The sequence below is a fragment of the Ailuropoda melanoleuca genome, chromosome 11 (assembly GCF_002007445.2).
Source record: "Ailuropoda melanoleuca isolate Jingjing chromosome 11, ASM200744v2, whole genome shotgun sequence".
Classification (NCBI taxonomy): Eukaryota; Metazoa; Chordata; class Mammalia; order Carnivora; family Ursidae; genus Ailuropoda; species Ailuropoda melanoleuca.
In genome coordinates this window covers 27,702,488-27,720,961 of record NC_048228.1, presented here as the reverse complement: position 1 = coordinate 27,720,961, position 18,474 = coordinate 27,702,488, and the positions used below count along the sequence as shown (strand labels likewise).

Genomic DNA, 18,474 nt, shown 5'->3' with positions numbered 1-18,474 from the left:
GTATTAGCTGGTCACATCTTTTTACTTTTTAAACATATGATCCTGTTTCTAGTTAAGGAGAGCTCCCTCTTATAAATTAAGACCCATTTCTAGAATACAGCTTCCTGCCATACCTCTCCTAGCATTGACAAATTACCCTTTCCTAAAGAATACCCATCACTCCTACCGTGAATAGCCAAAGTGATCTTGAGAAAGAACAAAGCTGGAAGTATCACAATTCCAGATTTCAAGATATACTACAAAACAATATGACACTGGCACAAAAATATACACACAGATCAATGGAACAGAATAAAGACTCCAGAAATAAACCCGTGATTATATGGCCAATTAATTTATGACAAAGGAGGCAAGAATACACAATGGGGAAAAGACAGTCTCTTCAATAAATGGTGCTAGGAAAACTGGACACCTACATGCAAAAGAATGAAACTAGACCACTTCCTTATACTATACTCAAAAATTAAGTCAAAATGGACTAAAGACCTAAATGTGAGACATGAAACTATAAAATTCCTAGAAGAAAACATAGAGGGTAATTTCTGACATCAGCCTAAGCAACATTCTTCTAGATATGTCTCCTAAGGGAAGGGAAATAAAAGCAAAAATGAACAAGTAGGACTATATCAAACTAAAAAGCTGTTGAGCAGCAAAGAAAACCATCAACAAACTAAAAAGGCAAGCTACTGAATTCAGGAAGATATTCACAAATGACATGCCCTATAAGGGGTTAATATCCAAAAGACACAAAGAAGATATACAACTCAACACCAAAAAAAAAAATAAATAATAATCCAATTAGAAAATAGGAAGAGGATCTGAACAGACATTTTTCCAAAACAGCAATACAGTTGGTCAACAGACACATGAAAAGGTGCTCAGCATCACTCATCGTCAGGTAAATGCAAACCAAACCACAATGAGATACCACCTCACATCAGTCAGAACAGCTAGTATCAAAAAGACAAGAAATACCGAGTGTAGGAGAGGATGTGGAGAAAAAGGAACCCTTATGCACTGTTAATGGGAATGTAAATTGGTGAAGTCACTGTGGAAAACCATATGGAAGTTCCTCGAACAGTCGAAAATAGTAATACCATATGATCCAGTAATTCCACTACTGGATATTTACCCAAAGAAAACAAAAACACTAATTTGAAAAGATATATGCATCTTTTTTTACTGCATTTTCACTCCCTGCAGCATTATTTACAACAGCCAAGATATGGAAGCAACCTAAGTGTCCACTAATGGATAAATGGATAAAGAGGACATAGTGTGTATGTGTGTATGACGGAATTCTATTCAGTCACAAAAAACAATGGACCTAGAGGTTTGGGGTTTGTTTTTTTTTTTTTTTAGATTTATTTATTTATTTTTTAGACAGAGAGAAAGAGAGAGAGAAAGAGCACAAGCTGGGGGAGGCGTAGAGAGAGAAGCAGACTCCCTGCTGAGCAAGGAGCCCTGTGCTGTGGGGTTTGGCCCCAAGATCATGACCTGAGCTGAAACCAAAAGTCGACGCTTAACTGACTGAGCCACCCAGGCACCCCTGGATCTAGAGGTTTTTATGCTAAGTGAAGTATGTCAGACAAGAAAAACAAATACTGTATGACTTCATTTACATGTAAAATCTAAAAAATAAAACAAACGAAAGACAAAAGCAGATACATAAATACAGAGAACAAACTGATAGTTGCCAGAAGGGCAGTGGTTTGCGGGGGAGGAGGGGTGGGCAAAATGGATAAAGGAGAGTGGGAGATATAGGCTTCCTATTATAAAATGAATAAGTCACAGGAGAAAAGGTACAGCATAGAAAACACAGTCAGTGGTACTGTAATAGTGTGGTATCATGACTAATGGTAGGTCCACTTGTGGTGAGCACGGCCTAACATACAGACCTGTTGTACACCTGAAACTAATGTAACACCGTGTGGCAACTACACTCCAACAAAAAAATAAAATAAGAAATAAAACAAATAAAAATAAATAAAAGATGTAGATTTAAAAAATAACAAATATCACTCCCAGCTCTCCTGCAGTGGAATGCAAATAATTCCAAAAATGGATAACGTACTGGGATAGGGATAGCTGAGAAGAAAAATTATTAAATGACTCAAAATCCCCTCCCAGGTCTCCTTCCCAATTATACCAAATTTACATCCTCTCCTCACTCTGACTAATCAACCCCGATTCCAAACAACACAGGAATTCTATCAAAACAGGGTAGACAGGCAAGGCTGACCTGCTGTCTCGACAACTTGAGGCCTTCCCTGGCCCAGAGACTCAGGGATGCCCTCGCTGATGGCCTGCTCCCTAGAAGAGACCACGGTCTATAGTTTGTTCCGTATTAACCTCAACCAGGCAGGCAACCCAGAGAACGGCAGAGAATGTGGTTCTGGCCACTGACTCATTTTCAGGTTTTTCCAAAACTGATTCGGTGAGGTCATTTTAAAAACTAACCCACCAACCGACCACCATGAATCTGACTTGGTTGGAAATTTGTATAAAGAGTAGGCAACTGTACAACCAGAATAATGTTGTATTATTAGTGCTGCTTCCTCGTCCAAACAATCTTCAAGATAGTTTCAATTTGTGTAGATGTGGCCAATACATTAACCTTTAAAATCCTCTAAAATATGTCAGTTTGCTCCTTTTATATTCCCATAAGGTCTACTTCTTTGTCAAGATGTGGTCAAGAAAAAAAAAAAAAAAGAAAGAAAAGAAAAGAAAACAGCTTGGGGCACCTGGATGGCTCAGTTGGTAGAGCATGTGACTCTTGATCTTGGGGTTGTGAGTTCACACCCCATGTTGCATATAGAGATTACTTAAAAATAAAGTCTTTAAAAAAAGAAAATAGCTTTATTCAGTTGTCTAAGAGAAAAGTGTAAAAAGACATAGCAGTAGAAAAATAAGAGATGACTGAGTTACTTGAATTCAAATGTGTCCATAACTATCAGAAAGACTCTCAAACTATAACCTAACCCTTGCTTTAACTGATTATAATTAAGCCGCAAGTATCAATGTCTTTATCAGTCAGGTGTCTAGCTTCAAGAAAAACTGAATTCTTCTATGAGTAGAATGTCTTCTACTTATACCCTCGCTAGGTTAAATGACTGCTATAACTTACAACACAGAAAAAGAACTACGGAATGCTAAAGGTGAAGAAACCTGGCAATCTCCGCATCACTTTGTAGATGAGGGTCCTGAGGCCCCAGCTACAGAATCTAGCTCGAAAGTTCCTGAGCCAAAGGACAAGTCAAGTGCCTTGGTTTCCTGACTCTAGCGTTCACAGAAGCACCTCTCGAAGACAAAGCCACTAGCAGGCACACACTGAAACTGGTGTATAAACACTGAAGAAAACCAAAAGCAAAGATACTTTTAGGATCCAGGAATCACATTACTGGGTATTTACCCAAAAAATACAAAAACACAAATTCAAAGGGATACATGCATCCCAATGTTTATAGCAGCGTTACTGACAACTGCCAAACTGTGAAAGCAGCCCAAGTGTCCATCAATAGATGAATGAGTAAAGAAGAGGTGGTATATATATATACAATAGAATATTACTCAGCCATAAAAAGAATGAAATCTTGCCATTTGCAACGATGTGGATGGAGCTAGAGAGTATAATGCTAAGTGAAATAAGTCAGAGAAAGACAAATACTACATGATTTCACTCATATGTGGCATTTAAGAAACAAACAAGTGAGCAAAGGAAAAAAAAGAGAGACAAACCAAGAAACAGAGTGATAGTTACCAGAGGGGAGGTGGGGGGGGGGATAGGGGAAATAGGTGATGGGGATTAAAAAGTACACTTACCATAATGAAAACAATAAAATAAAATGATAAAAGCAAAGGTACTTTTTGCCTTTCATCCTAAATCCAAACATCAAATACATTCAATGTGAAACAAAGCATTTGGGGGAAGGGGTGGAATGTAACAATAAAATGTTAGCCTCTTAAAGAAAGAGTCTGTGAAAAAAATGCTGAAATCTACAAACATAAAGAATGTGTCTGACCCTCTACTAAATGCATAATTATATGTTGCCACAGTTCCTCCGTTTGTCAAAATACCATCTTTGTAACCTAAACTATCTCACAAGAGCCTGTCAACAGCTATGGGAGCATCAAAGAGTACAAATATATTTCTTGAATAATTACTGTCTGTAAACCTTGACAGACACTATAAATTATATCTCAACCCAAAAAAGCAAGATGTTGAATCTACTTCGAGAAACAAAATATACCCAAAGTTCACAGTTAAGAATACAGGATGGTATCCGGGGGGTTAAGAATTAACACAGAGATGGAAGAACACTCAAGTCAGCATGGCAAGGATCTGCAAAGGATGGTAGCTTGCTTATGGAAGATGAAAAACAATGCTTCATCTCATTGGGGGGGAAGCTATTCAAAGATAGCTGCCTTGATTAGCTTCACCCTGCTGAGCAGCTAACAGCTCCTCCGTTCACCGGCTTGCTTCTTGCATCTTTAATAGGTGGGGAAAGCTGCAGTGAAGAGGCAGTCCTGTGCATGTGAAGAAACAGCCAAGACAACAAGCTGAAATGACCAAGCCACAGAACGTTTCAAGTCAAACACAGGGTATTTCCCTGTACTCCTGCTAGAATTACAGGACAGCCTTCAGCAGCTGTTTTTCAAAGAGCTCACAGCTTGCATTAGCCAGGAGGCAGGCTCACAGTTAGTTACAACAGCTGTTTTCCCCTTCTTTACTGAGCAGCAAGATCTCCTTGCTTACTCAGCAGGACAAAATCCTCAAAGATGAAACTAAGGCAAAACAGACGCAAAGCAAAATTTCCCCCAACAAAGATAAATAGGTAAATTCCAGAGAAAAAAAAAATCTATTCAGGCAACAAGGCAGCTAATCACAGGAGAGATTAGTCAAGCAACGCACCTACCCATTAAAGACATTTTCAAGGGTGAATACTGGTATTTTATGGGTAAAGTAATTCAAAGATGAATGAAAAAGTGAGTCAAAATGAGTGCATTCAAAAAATGCATCAAACAAGGCATTAAGCAAGATGGACACATCTTGGGGCACCTGGGTGGCTCAGTCGTTAAGCGTCTGCCTTCGGCTCAGGGCGTGATCCCGGGAGCCCTTCTGGGATCGAGCCCCACATCAGCCTGCTTCTTCCTCTCCCACTCCCCCTGCTTGTGTTCCCTCTCTTGCTGGCTGTCTCTCTGTCAAATTAATAAACAAAAATCTTAAAAAAAAAAAGATTGACAAATCTTTGCTATATTACAATATTATATTCCCTACAGGCAAAGGGCAGCAATGACCTTCAATACAGGCTTCTGGAGGGCAGGCCAGGGTCTAGCTGAAAGCTAAACTAACTCATCCAACTCAAAGGCTAGGTCTTTGAGAATGAAGGAGGGGGCACTTTAGGCTGAGGCAGCAAGTAAATGTGGATAGGCTAGGTGAAGGGAGCATCTCTGGGGTGGTGGCAGTGCCCGAGCACAGGTCAAAGATCCACAGTTCACCTCAGCTCCAGAGGAAGATGCACATACTGACGAACTGACCTATACTATTTTTTTCTGACTGTAGCAACGCAACACTAAACAGTGTAGCATGTCATCGGAACATACTTATCATATATTTGGACTTACTGTGTTTATGTAAGCATAAGAGAAGCTCGTAAAACTACGTGATCACCCTTCCCTAATCAACGTTAGGGCGTAATGTGAGCAATTCACATCAGATTACAAATATGAAAGACCTAGCACAGAGAAGACGATCAATAAATGACTACATGTCTCTCTCTCACACACACACACACATAGCACCACCACCATCGCCACACAGGGCCCGCAGTTTGGGCCAGATTATCTGCTTATAAATGTCTTCATCTTTGGAATCAGGGCATTCACTCCTACCAGCTATCTTCTCCCATCTCTCTTCCCCACATACCTCAGAAACCCAAGTCCAGACAGACTTTCCCCTCCGCTCCCCTGGCAGATGGGGTCATTCTTCCAGCCCCTTCCCAAGAGAAAAGGACAGGAGAAAATTCCTGGGTTTCTACACCCAGTAAAAAGCCTCTGAGCTTCCTTTTTCAACACCAGGGTCAATCTTTCACTGTTCAAAACACTGAAAATGTGGGTTCCCTAGAACAGCTACTGCTATTTATTTTTTATTTATTTTTTTAAAGATTTTATTTACTTATTTGACAGAGAGAGCGACAGAGGGAACACAAGCAAAGGGAGCGTTAGAGGGAGAAGCATGCTTCCCACCAAGCAGGGAGCCCGATGTGGGGCTCGATCCCAGGACCCTGGGATCATGACCTGAGCCGAAGGCAGACGCTTAACGGCTTAGCCACCCAGGTGCCCTAAGCTACTGCTATTGAAAACCTGATTCGAATATTTCAGTGCTAAGGAGGAATTATTCAAAAGGTTTTGAAGAAAGTCATGTCAATGAATTGGTATCTCTTAACACCTAGATAAATGACAAGAGCCTAAGAGATAACAGGAGTATTCTTGTTTTCCTTGATCTCAGTATTTTTTTCAAATATAAACTGGCTTTTATTATCTTAAACATTAAGAATAGGTGAAAATCATTGAGGAAGCTGAGTTTAGGGCAAAATCAAACAAATGACCACAGGATACTGAAAAATAAAAAAGTTTAGAAGCCACCATTATAAGGACAGAGAATGTAGAAAAGAAAATATCTATATATATATATGAATTAATATAAGTATATATTTAATATATCAAATATAAATTTGATATATTAAATATAAATATATAAGTACATATGTGAATTAATATAAATATATAAATCTGTACATGTATTACACGGATATATAAAGTAAACTAATTCTTAAGAATTTCAAGTTAATTTTTAAAAAGTCAAAGAGACTTTTTTCTGGCCTACTGCACACAATTAAATTGGGGAGTTATAGTCAGTCATTTGATCTTCAGTGGTAAACTTACTAATTTTAAATTCAGAAATAAATTGAACATTTGGAAAAGCAATAAGGTTATCTTTTTCTAGCCTCAATGGGGAGAACACAGAAAGTGCCACACATCATATTAAGAATTACTGCTTGCCCCAATGTTCATAGCTGCATTGTCCACAATAGCTCAATCGTGGAAGGAGCCGAGATGCCCTTCAACAGATGACTGGATTAAGAAGCTGTGGTCCAGGGGCGCCTGGGTGGCAGCGGTTAAGCGTCTGCTTTCGGCTCAGGGCGTGATCCCGGCGTTNCATTGCACTACTGGGTGTTTACCCCAAAGATACAGACGTAGTAAAGAGAAGGGCCATATGCACCCCAATGTTCATAGCTGCATTGTCCACAATAGCCAAATCATGGAAGGAGCCGAGATGCCCTTCAACAGATGACTGGATTAAGAAGCTGTGGTCCATATATACAATGGAATATTACTCAGCTATCAGAAAGAACGAATTCTCAACATTTGCTGCAACATGGACGGCACTGGAGGAGATAATGCTAAGTGAAATAAGTCAAGCAGAGAAAGGCAATTATCATATGATTCCTCTCATCTATGGAACATAAGAACTAGGATGATCGGTAGGGGAAGAAAGGGATAAAGAAAAGGGGGGTAATCAGAAGGGGGAATGAACCATGAGAGACTATGGACTATGAGAAACAAACTGAAGACTTCAGAGGGGAGGGGGATGGGGGAATGGGATAGACTGGTGATGGGTAGTAAGGAGGGCACGTATTGCATGGTGCACTGGGTGTTATACGCAACTAATGAAGCATCGAACTTTACATCGGAATCCGGGGATGTACTGTATGGTGANAAAGATACAGACGTAGTAAAGAGAAGGGCCATATGCACCCCAATGTTCATAGCTGCATTGTCCACAATAGCCAAATCATGGAAGGAGCCGAGATGCCCTTCAACAGATGACTGGATTAAGAAGCTGTGGTCCATATATACAATGGAATATTACTCAGCTATCAGAAAGAACGAATTCTCAACATTTGCTGCAACATGGACGGCACTGGAGGAGATAATGCTAAGTGAAATAAGTCAAGCAGAGAAAGACAATTATCATATGATTTCTCTCATCTATGGAACATAAGAACTAGGAAGATCAGTAGGGGAAGAAAGGGATAAAGAAGGGGGGTAATCAGAAGGGGGAATGAAGCATGAGAGACTATGGACTATAAGAAACAAACTGAAGGCCTCAGAGGGGATGGGGGTGGGGGAATGGGATAGGCTGGTGATGGGTAGTAAGGAGGGCACGTATTGCATGGTGCACTGGGTGTTATACACGACTAACGAATCATCGAACTTTACATCGGAAACCGGGTGTATGGTGACTAACATAATATAATTTAAAAAAAAATCTAGAACTACAGAAAAAAAAAGAATTACTGCTTGATATGCATAGGGCATATCTTCTAAACAGGAAGCATATTTTTCTCTATGTTAAATACAACATATATTGCAGTCACAAAATATCAAAAATGTAGCTGATATGGGGAATTGATTACACTGGATCTAAATTAAATTTTTTGTTTGTTTTTTTGTTTAAGATTTTATTTATTTATTTGAGAGAGAGAGCATGAGCAGGGCAGAGAGGAGCAGAGGGAGAGGGAGAAACAGGCTTCCCGCTGAGCAAGGAGCCTGATGTGGGGCTCAATCCCAGGACCCTGCGATCATGACCTGAGCCAAAAGCAGACGCTTAACTGACTGAGCCACCCAGGCACCCCTTAATTAAATTTTAAGTATCATTTAAATTGATTTAATTCCAATAAAATTCACATAGTCACTAGTGACTAATAAACTGAACTTTAATGACTCATATTCAGGAAGAAATGTTTAGTCTCATTTTCAAAATTTTAAATTAAACTAGAACAGTGTTATTCAAATATTTTCAGGTATCAGGGTATCTAGAATCCACAGCACTTTTTGCAAACTACCTAAAACACTGATAAAACTTCAAAACAATTAAATAAAAAACTCTTCAAAATCAGACCCCTCCATTCCCTAGACTTTATTATACCTGAGGAAAAAATATCGGTGGGAATGGGGAAGAATGAACAATTCTTTGAATTTAGTAGCAAAACTCAGTTCCAGTTACACCTCTGAATAGTTCAGAAGCACCACAGGGCTATGAACAGCCATATTTACACATGCAATTTAAATCGCAACTTTTCATGCCCCTTCCACGCTTAAAAATGCCAGCAGTGCTTAATAACCTCAATTACCAACCAGCTCTGATTTGCTTTTGTCTTCTGCCTTCAGAAAACAGATTTGGCTTGATGGAATAGCACTCTTGGGTCACTAGGGCCTTTAAGATAACAGAACCCTTGCACCGACACACCACATTCTTGCTGATTCCATCCGGTTAGGCCTGCCTGTAACCGGACTGAGCCGTGAGGTATCATTCAAGATCCCCCTGCACTCAGTTTCTCTCACTTCGCAAATCCTCCCTGATCTTTGGTTTTCGGAACTACGGGCTACTACAGTCTTGTTTGGTGCGGTAAATTGTTCACATCTCCCACCCCCACCCCAACCAACGTGCAGGCGAGAGTATACATACTCTAGGTCCTTCCTATGCCAAACACACACAGTGTCGGGCAAACAGCGCAACAAATATCTGACGGGCTTTTCACTGACTTGCTGACGTCAGTGAGATGTCTGAAGTTTTATTCAATGCTCCTTTCTTGTGAATAGTTCCTTTGGCTGACAAAGTAGTATTCTTTACCTTACAAAACTTTCTCTATGCCTTGTTTGCATTCCAGTTTATTTTCAACTCTTACCAAGGCTGGTATGTCACGGCCTTCAGAGGTGTAAATTGTGCAGTGATACAGTCAGCCCAGCGATGTGAGCAAATCAAGAACTCAGCAGAGCTGGAGTTCTGAAAGTGAGAATAGAGGCTGCGAAGAGGAGTACAAGGCAGCAGGCCCAATTCTTTTAGAAGGAACACTTAGCTCAAAGAAACCCAGAGCTGCTCTTGCTTTCTTTTTCTTTTCAAAATATGTTTAAAATTATCTATCTACATCCTGCCTATTTTATATTGTAAATTTTCATGACAAATCACAGTTTGTGTATATTTTTCATGCTGACAAATTTAATGTGCCATAAATCTTTTAAATGAGTCTCTGAAAAGTTTATATATTCAAATTATAAACCCAATTTTATTACATTATTTCTTCAAAAAAGAAAAACAAGAAATCTCATCTCTTAGCTTACCATATACAGGGGAAAACATGAAGTAGTTCAGATGGCAAATGTTATAGGCTTCAATTCTGACATCTTTCCAGATGCCCTGGGTAGGAAAGGATGGCCCCCAGTCCCAACTAAAGGAACTCTGCTCCTGTAATTTCAAGAGGAAAAAAGAAGACAGATCCCAATTACCATGAAATTTAAGCACTACGAAAAACCTGTTCTTTTAAAATATTATATACATGCATATTAGTTTGCTAAGTCTGTAATAACAAAATACTACAGACTATGTGGCATAAACAACAGAAATTTATTGTCTCACAGTTCTAGAGGCTGGCAAGTCTAAGATCAAGGTGTTGGGAGGTCTGGTTTCCTCTGAAGCCTCCTTCCTGGGCTTATAGCCACCTTCTCACTGGGCCTTCACGTAGTCTTTTCTGTGCACACACACATCCATGCACACACACACAGACACACATTTCCTCTTCTTATAAGGACATCATTCATACTTGACTATCTCCCACCCTAAAGGTCTCGTTTTAAGCACCTCTTTAAAGACCTTATCTCCAAACAATGTTACATTTTTAGCTCCTCAGGATCAAGATTTCAACATAAAAATTCAGGGGGGACACAAAACCCAGTCTATACTATGTCGGTGTATATATGTATGTCCCATATAGAGCATCTAAAATGGCCTACAGTGATCCCCTCCTGGTATGCACACCCTGTGCAATCCACTCTCCTCGAGTATGGATTAGACCTAACGGATCACTTCTAACCAAGAGAATACAGGAGAGGTGATATCATTTCCAAAATTAAGTTATAAAAAACTGCACCTTCAGTTCTGGGTGCTCTCTCCCACTCTCTCCTGGCCATTTTGTGGAAGCCAGCTGCCATGTTGTGAGGCCACTCTGTGGAGAGGCCACGTGAGTAAGTGGGCTTAAATGTCAATCTGAGGGGCGCCTGGGTGGCACAGCGGTTAAGCGTCTGCCTTCGGCTCAGGGCGTGATCCTGGGGTTATGGGATCGAGCCCCACATCAGGCTCCTCTGCTGTGAGCCTGCTTCTTCCTCTCCCACTCCCTCTGCTTGTGTTCCCTCTCTTGCTGGCTGTCTCTATCTCTGTCAAATAAATAAATAAAATCTTTAAAAAAAAAAATGTCAATCTGAGGCCTACTGATAACCGTGTGAGTGAGCTTAGACACAGACTTCAGGCCTAGTAGAGCCATGAGATTACCACAGCCCTGGTCCATACCTGACTGTAACCTCACAACTGGCCTTGAGCCAGGGGCACCTGCCTACACCACACTCAGATTCCTGACTGGCAGAAACTAGGGTAATAAATGTTATTTTAAGCTAGTAAGTTTTGGCATACTTTGTTATACAGCAATACATGAACCTATGCAACATAGTTAAGTCTGGCAGAAATGTTTTAAGAACATAAAATCTGATTATGTACATTGATTCTTCAAAAGCATATGACATTGAAGCAACTCAAGGGTCAAGCTTTAAACTTCTCCGAAATATCTCTGAAACTACCGTGGTATTTAACTGTAATAACTATAAAGACATTCTGTTTAAGTGTAATAACTATAAAGAACGAGGAAACATTTAAAAATAAAGATAATTAGGGGCGCCTGGGTGGCACAGCGGTTGAGCGTCTGCCTTCGGCTCAGGGCGTGATCCCGGCGTTATGGGATCGAGCCCCACATCAGGCTCCTCTGCTATGAGCCTGCTTCTTCCTCTCCCACTCCCCCTGCTTGTGTTCCCTCTCGCTGGCTGTCTCTATCTCTGTCAAATAAATAAATAAAATCTTTAAAAAAATAAAAATAAAAAAAATAAAGATAATTAACACGTTGAGGCTATGAGCTCAGCTTTTAAAAAGGAGTAAGCACCACAGGAAGTACTAAGCTCCTTCTGAATGGAACATTTGTAGAATAGAGCCCGAAGAATCGGCCAAACTGTTCTCATTTAAGTATTATTTCCGAAGATCTATATTTATCTGAGATAGAGATAAATTAGTTTCCATTTCAGAGAAAAACAAAGAATTAAAACCACTTGAGAGCATTCACATTTGTCTAAATTCACCACTTCAGTATCAGATTCTCATGTTTGGAATGAAAACCATCTTGAGGCTATTTATTAAAGAGTTTATAAGTTCAGATGTGCAATTCCTTTATTGGAGACAGGGGTTAGGAGGAGGGTGAAAATATTCAATATCTGATAAGGCAGACTATTTTCCCCATCAAGGGCTACAAGTCACTCTTATTCATACAACTTCTTCAGATAAAAGTTTTCACTTACTCAAAAGAGATTTGTGAAGTGCTTTTTATATCTCAGGCTGGGAGACATCAATGTACAAAATAGACAGTTTTTCCATTTATAGTGCTCACAGTATGGCAAGAAATTCAGGTACTGAACAAATCATCACAAATGCACAAGACGTCGACAGGGAACAATATAATGGGGGAGAGGAGGGAAAGTTGTCAAGACTGGTTTCCCTGAATAAAAGTGACTTTTATAAGGAGATATGAAAGGGAAGCACCATGATAGTAGAAATAGAGCATGGGAAGATTAAAGAACTATTGAAGAGGTAATGTCCACATGGTCAAAATGACTTAGGGATGGATTGGAAGAGGGAAAAGAAAGAAAGGGAGTTATCAAAAATAACTCTTAGGTTTCTGGTTTGAGCAACTATTCCAGATGGCATTCCATTCATTGAGACAGGGAACCCTAGGAGAAGGGTTAGATCCAAGTCTTGGACATGCTGAGCTTTAGGTCCCTGTGAATCAGGCACGTGAAGATGCCAAGCAGGCAATGCGGTATAAGGTCTGGAACTGAAGAGAGATCTGGACTGAAGATATAACATTAGAAGTCATTAGAATTCGACTGCTTATTGAAGAAGTGAAGCTAAATGAGATAGCCTAGAGAAGGTACAAAATGAGAAGAGGAAAGTGTCCAGGACAGAGCAAAGCATGAATACAACAACTTCTAAGAGGGGTAGGTTGATCTGGATAAGGCAACTTAGAAGGAACAGCCAGAGACGTAGGTAGAAAACAAGGGGGATGGTAAAGAAGATTGCTAGGAGGGGAGCTGAAGTGATGTGCCCCACCAACCAGGCTGGACAGAGAAGGAAGCAGAGACAAGCGGGGACTTATGTTGATAACGCTATTACACTGACTTCATATACTCAGTTACACACTTAGAAGTCTGTAACTACAGAAATAAGTCTCCAAAATAAATAATAGCACCTCCCTACATTTTGAATCGCTGTATAGCACTTTATAGTATGCAAAATGCATTTACACTATTATTTCACTATACGCTCCTATCAACATAGTCAAGAAGGGAAGGGATTAGCTGCATACATAAATGATGGACTTAAGATCGTTCTGGTCATAAAGCCAGAATTCAGATCTAAGATTCTTGACTTGCTCTCCAATTCAGGTCTCTTTCCACTGGACCATGTCGGTCTAGCCAGAAATATCAAGATGCAATTCATTGCTCTGGTAAGTTTGCCCCAGGGTGAGTGTTCCACAGACCCTGAGAGCAGAATCTTGGGTCTGATTCCTGATTTCGATGATGAGGGTTTTGTTCTATCTAGATAACCTGAAAGTGTGTTCTATTTTTTTAAGATTTTTGTTTATTCGTTAGAGAGAAAGAGAGAAAGAAAGCGAGCCCAAGCAGGGAGGAGGGTCAGAGGGAGAGGGAGAAACAGGCTGGATCCCAGAACCCCAGGATCATGACTCGAGCCGAACGCAGACACTTAACCAACTGAGCCACCCAGGTGCCCTGAAAGCGTGTTCTATATGCCACAAACTGAATGGTGGGGTAGAGGAAAACTACTACATGGATATATGCATGACATATATATACTTTTATTGATGACCTGAAAAGTAACATTAGGATCCAGGAAGTCCTCATTTTGATAGAAGATTAAAGACAGAAGAAGAGAGAGGAAAAAGTGCAAACTCTAGTATTCAAACCACTGTGCCATTTGAAGCCGCAGGCCAAAAACAAAAGATGAATTTTAAACAGAAGTGTAAGTACACCGTATTCCACAGAGTACCTGAGTGCTCAGCGACAGACCGTTCCCTTTGGTGCTGCGAACAAATGGTTACACTGAGACACTGACACAAAGTTAGGTACAACACAAGACCTTAGCACCTATGTTAGAGAAACATAATTTAATGATAAATCCCTCCAGCCTGAAGAGAGCCACTTAGTTGAAATAATCGGAATTTATCAAATGAGGCTTTACCTAACAAGTACTGGGAAAATACTCTTAGTATTTTCACAATGAAACCAATGATTACATTTGTTGTTAAAATTAAATGCCGATTTCTAAAAAAATTTAAAATAGAATTACCATATGCTCCAGTATCCCACTTCTTCGTATATATGCGAAAGAGCTAAAAGCAGGATCTCAAAGAGATATTGGCATATCCATACGTAGCAACATTATTCACAACAGCCAAAAGGTGGAAGCAACCCAAATGTCTATTGACAGGTGAATGGATAAACAAAATGTGGCAGATATGTACAATGGAATATTATTCAGACTTAAAAAGGACGGGAAAGTCAGACCACGTTTACAACATGAAGAACATTATGCTAAGTGAAATAAGCCAGGCACAACGAGACAAATATGCAGGATTCCACTTATCTGAGGTATCTAGAGTAGCCAAACTCATGGAAACAGAAATAGTGGTGGCTTCCAGGGGCTGGGAGGAGGGGAAAATAGGGAGTTGTTTTTTATTTATTTGTTTATTTTTTAACACCTTTATTTGTTCGTGAGAGAAAGAGCGCACAAGCAGCGGGAGTGGCAGGCAGAGGGAGAAGCAGGCTCCCTGCTGAATAGGGAGTCCAATGTGGGGCTCAATCCCAGGATCCAGGGATTGTGACCTGAGTCGAAAGCAGAAACCAACTGAGCCACCCAGGCGTCCCTGGGAGTTGTTTTTTAATGGGTATGGAGTTTCAGTTTTGCAACATGAAAAAGTTCTTGAGATTGGATTCACAACAATGTGAATGTACTTAATACTAGTGAACCACACACCGAAAAATGGTAGAGAAAGCAAATTTGGTGCTATGCATGTTTTACCACAATTAAAAATTTTTTAAATAAAAATAAAATCAAAAAATTAATGTCACATAGAATACTAATCTAACCACGTATTGGAATAAACTCAAGTTATTTAGACTCAGATAAAACTCAAAGAAAAATAATCCCCTTGCAGATCTTGTCATTTTCGTTAGATTTTAAGGGAAACTAGCAGTAAAATATAAGAACACATCAGCAAATATATTAAGATTTGCAGAAGGCTTCTTAGTAACAAGAATCACTAATCCATATAAACCTTACACTCTGGTGAAAAGTTTGATAAACCTAAATGTTAAAAAAACAATACACAGGTGTGCCTGGGTGGCTCAGCCAGCTAAGTGTCTGACTTTGGCTCAGGTCATGATCTCAGGGTCCTGGGATCGAGCCCCATGTTGTTGAGCTCCCCACTCAGCGAGAAGTTGGCTTGACCCTCTGCCCCTCCCCCAGCTCATGCTCTCCCCTTTCCCTCTCTCAAATAAATAAATAAAATCTTAAAAAAAAATTTGTAAAATTACATTAGCAGTCACGTGTTTTTCTTCCTTTTCTGTTGTTACCTAAGTTCTTTTTTTTTTTTTTTAAAGGTTTTTATTTATTTATTTGACAGAAAGAGACAGCCACTGAGAGAGGGAACACAAGCAGGGGGAGTGGGAGAGGAAGAAGCTGGCTCATAGCGGAGAAGCCTGATGTGGGGCTCGATCCCAGAACGCCGGGATCACGCCCTGAGCTGAAGGCAGATGCTTAACAACTGAGCCACCCAGGCGCCCCTGTTATTACCTAAATTCTAAAGCGCACTTCAGGAAAGAAATCTAGGAAGACAAAGATTCTTCACAAAAATCCATATAATCTTTTGGTTCTGATTTCAAGTTTTTAATCCCATGAAGCAGGCAGGAAAGAGATGCCCAACTTCTGAAATACTATGGAGTCTTCCAACAAGCATTTCACATGCCGGCATATCCCATCCTCAAGGCTAAAGCCCCCACCCCTTGCAAGACCATTACCTTTCGAATGAAGTTGACATGGCACTGGCCCCTCTGCACAGGCGGAGGGCAGTCTGGAGGCACCGAGTAGCTCGTGTGAGCTTTGCTCCGCTGGGCAGCGTACAACACTGGTGACTGGAAACGCAGCTCAAGGGAGTTCACATCTCTAACCACACTGGTAATATCAAAGCTCTGCATTAAAGGAAAGAACAGATGTGGAAGTAGACTCGTGTAAAATTTTAGATAGAGATATATAAAAACATATGAAAGATGCATAAAATAATTGAAATCTTTAGGGTTAGCCTTTTTGGGGAAGAAAGCACTTCACTGAAATAGTATAACCTAGCTGCCTGCTTATAGGCACAAGTGAACACATTCTCCTACCCAGAAGTAGACTTCCAGGTTTCCCCTTCTATATGCACTGACAGATGATGGTCCTAGGCAAAGAGAGCAAGTAGAAAATATCTCTAGCCCTGGAATGTCTGCTCTGGCTATTTACATGTGGCCTTGAACTGCCAAGGAATTTCCTAGATGCTTCATGACAACCTGACTCTCTGGTATGAACAGCATGTATTTCTAAGTCACAAGTTATTTTTGTTTTGAAAAGTCTACCCTTGAATAGAGATCAGGATGTGATACCTTAATGTAATTATTCCAGAAAGAAAAGAACATTTTCTGTTTTAGTAATTTGTCAATTGGTGTTTCGCATGAAACTCTGGATCACCAAACAACAGAAAAGGGAATAGCACTTGCTGAACACTTCTCGTGTGCCAAGAACTGTGTCAAACGTTTTCTATAATTAGCTTATTAAGGCCTCACAGCAATTCCATAGGTCTGTGCTGTTTTCATCATTCTACAGTGAGGCAACTGAGAAAGAAAGTGACTTACCCAGTGCAAACAGCTTGTACCCGCTTGCATGGACCATTATGCCCTTACCGTTCTCTACTCACAACAATTAACACACAAACACATACACGTAGGTTTTAACCTGATGTCCCTGTATACTTACATATCTTTTGAACATGTTGCCTGTTCTCCCAATAGGAACACTATTTAGCAGGACTTTTGCAACTGTATCGACGCCCTCAAAAATCAAATTCATTTTTTGCCATTTGCTTAAAAAAGAAAAGATTTTTAAAACAAGATATATAAAACATTAACTTAGATAAATCTTTTTTTATTAGTTAAAAACGAAAGGAATAAATATTTCATGGAAAATACCCATTCTTAAAAGGCAGTTTCCAATGAAATTTTCCTAAGTATTTGTTAAATACTTTTTTTAAAATTTAAATTCAATTAATGAGCCTAGAGTGTTATTAGTTTCGGAGGTAGAGTTCAGGGATTCATAGTTGCACCCAGTGCTCATTACTTCACGTGCCCTCCTTAATGCCCGTCACCCAATCACCCCATCCCCTCACCCTCCTCCCCTCCAGCAACACTCTGTTTTTGTTTAGAGTCTCTTACAGTTTGTCTCCCTCTCAGGTTTCATCTTGTTTCATTTTCTCCTCTCTTCCCCTATTCTGCCTTGTTTCTTAAATTCTGCATATCAGTGAGATCATATGATAATTGTCTTTCTCTGATTGACTTATTTTGCTTAGAATAATACCCTTGTTATGCTGAGTGATCTAGCTTACCTTTCTTCATAGTATTTCAATTGCCATAAAATCATGAGCACAGCTTGTAATTTCCAAATGCACTGACTTTTTTCTAGGACTTAACAAAATTCTTATGATAATTAAATAGTAGATATAAAGCGTTTTCAGAAAATACTGCATTTACTGACACTATCTAAGAGAACACATTAACCAACTAACAAGTATCTATGCATTTAATGAATATTATGTGCCCAGCAGTCTGCTAAGCCCTACGAGGAACTAAAACACTCTCTGAATTTAAGGAATCTGCAATCTAGTTGCCATTCAAGCCTAAAACACAGGAAAAAAGAGAAAACTTTCAATCTCTTCTATTTTATAGTATAGTCATGTCGGACAGACTACAAGTGCTATCACAGCTTATGTCATAAGGAAAGACTTCAAGAAAGAAACAAGAATTTAAAGATGAATAAAATAAATAAAATGCAGTATACCCATGCAATAAAATATTATTTAGCAATAAAAAGAAATGAAGTACTGGTGAATGTGACAACATGGATGAACTCTGACCACATTACTATGCTAAGTGAAAGAAGCCAGTCACAAAGGACCACATGTTGTATGGTTCCATTTATGTGAGATTCCCAGAAGA

The 18,474-nt window shown here is 39.7% G+C and overlaps 1 protein-coding gene across 5 annotated transcripts in view; it reads right to left on the bottom strand.

Moving 5' to 3' along the window:
• MANBA (mannosidase beta) overlaps positions 1-18,474 on the bottom strand; it is a 112,940-nt gene that overhangs the window by 77,216 nt on the left and 17,250 nt on the right. For 4 of the 5 annotated variants that reach the window (XM_002916498.4, XM_019796686.2, XM_034671445.1 and 1 more), the window contains 3 exons: positions 17,240-17,345; positions 16,252-16,422; positions 10,186-10,309 (listed from right to left, as the gene is read on the bottom strand). In XM_002916498.4, the coding sequence (XP_002916544.1) occupies positions 10,186-10,309; positions 16,252-16,422; positions 17,240-17,345 (401 nt within the window). The remainder of the gene's footprint in view (positions 1-10,185; positions 10,310-16,251; positions 16,423-17,239; positions 17,346-18,474) is intronic. The other variant, XM_034671444.1, reaches the window with a different exon arrangement.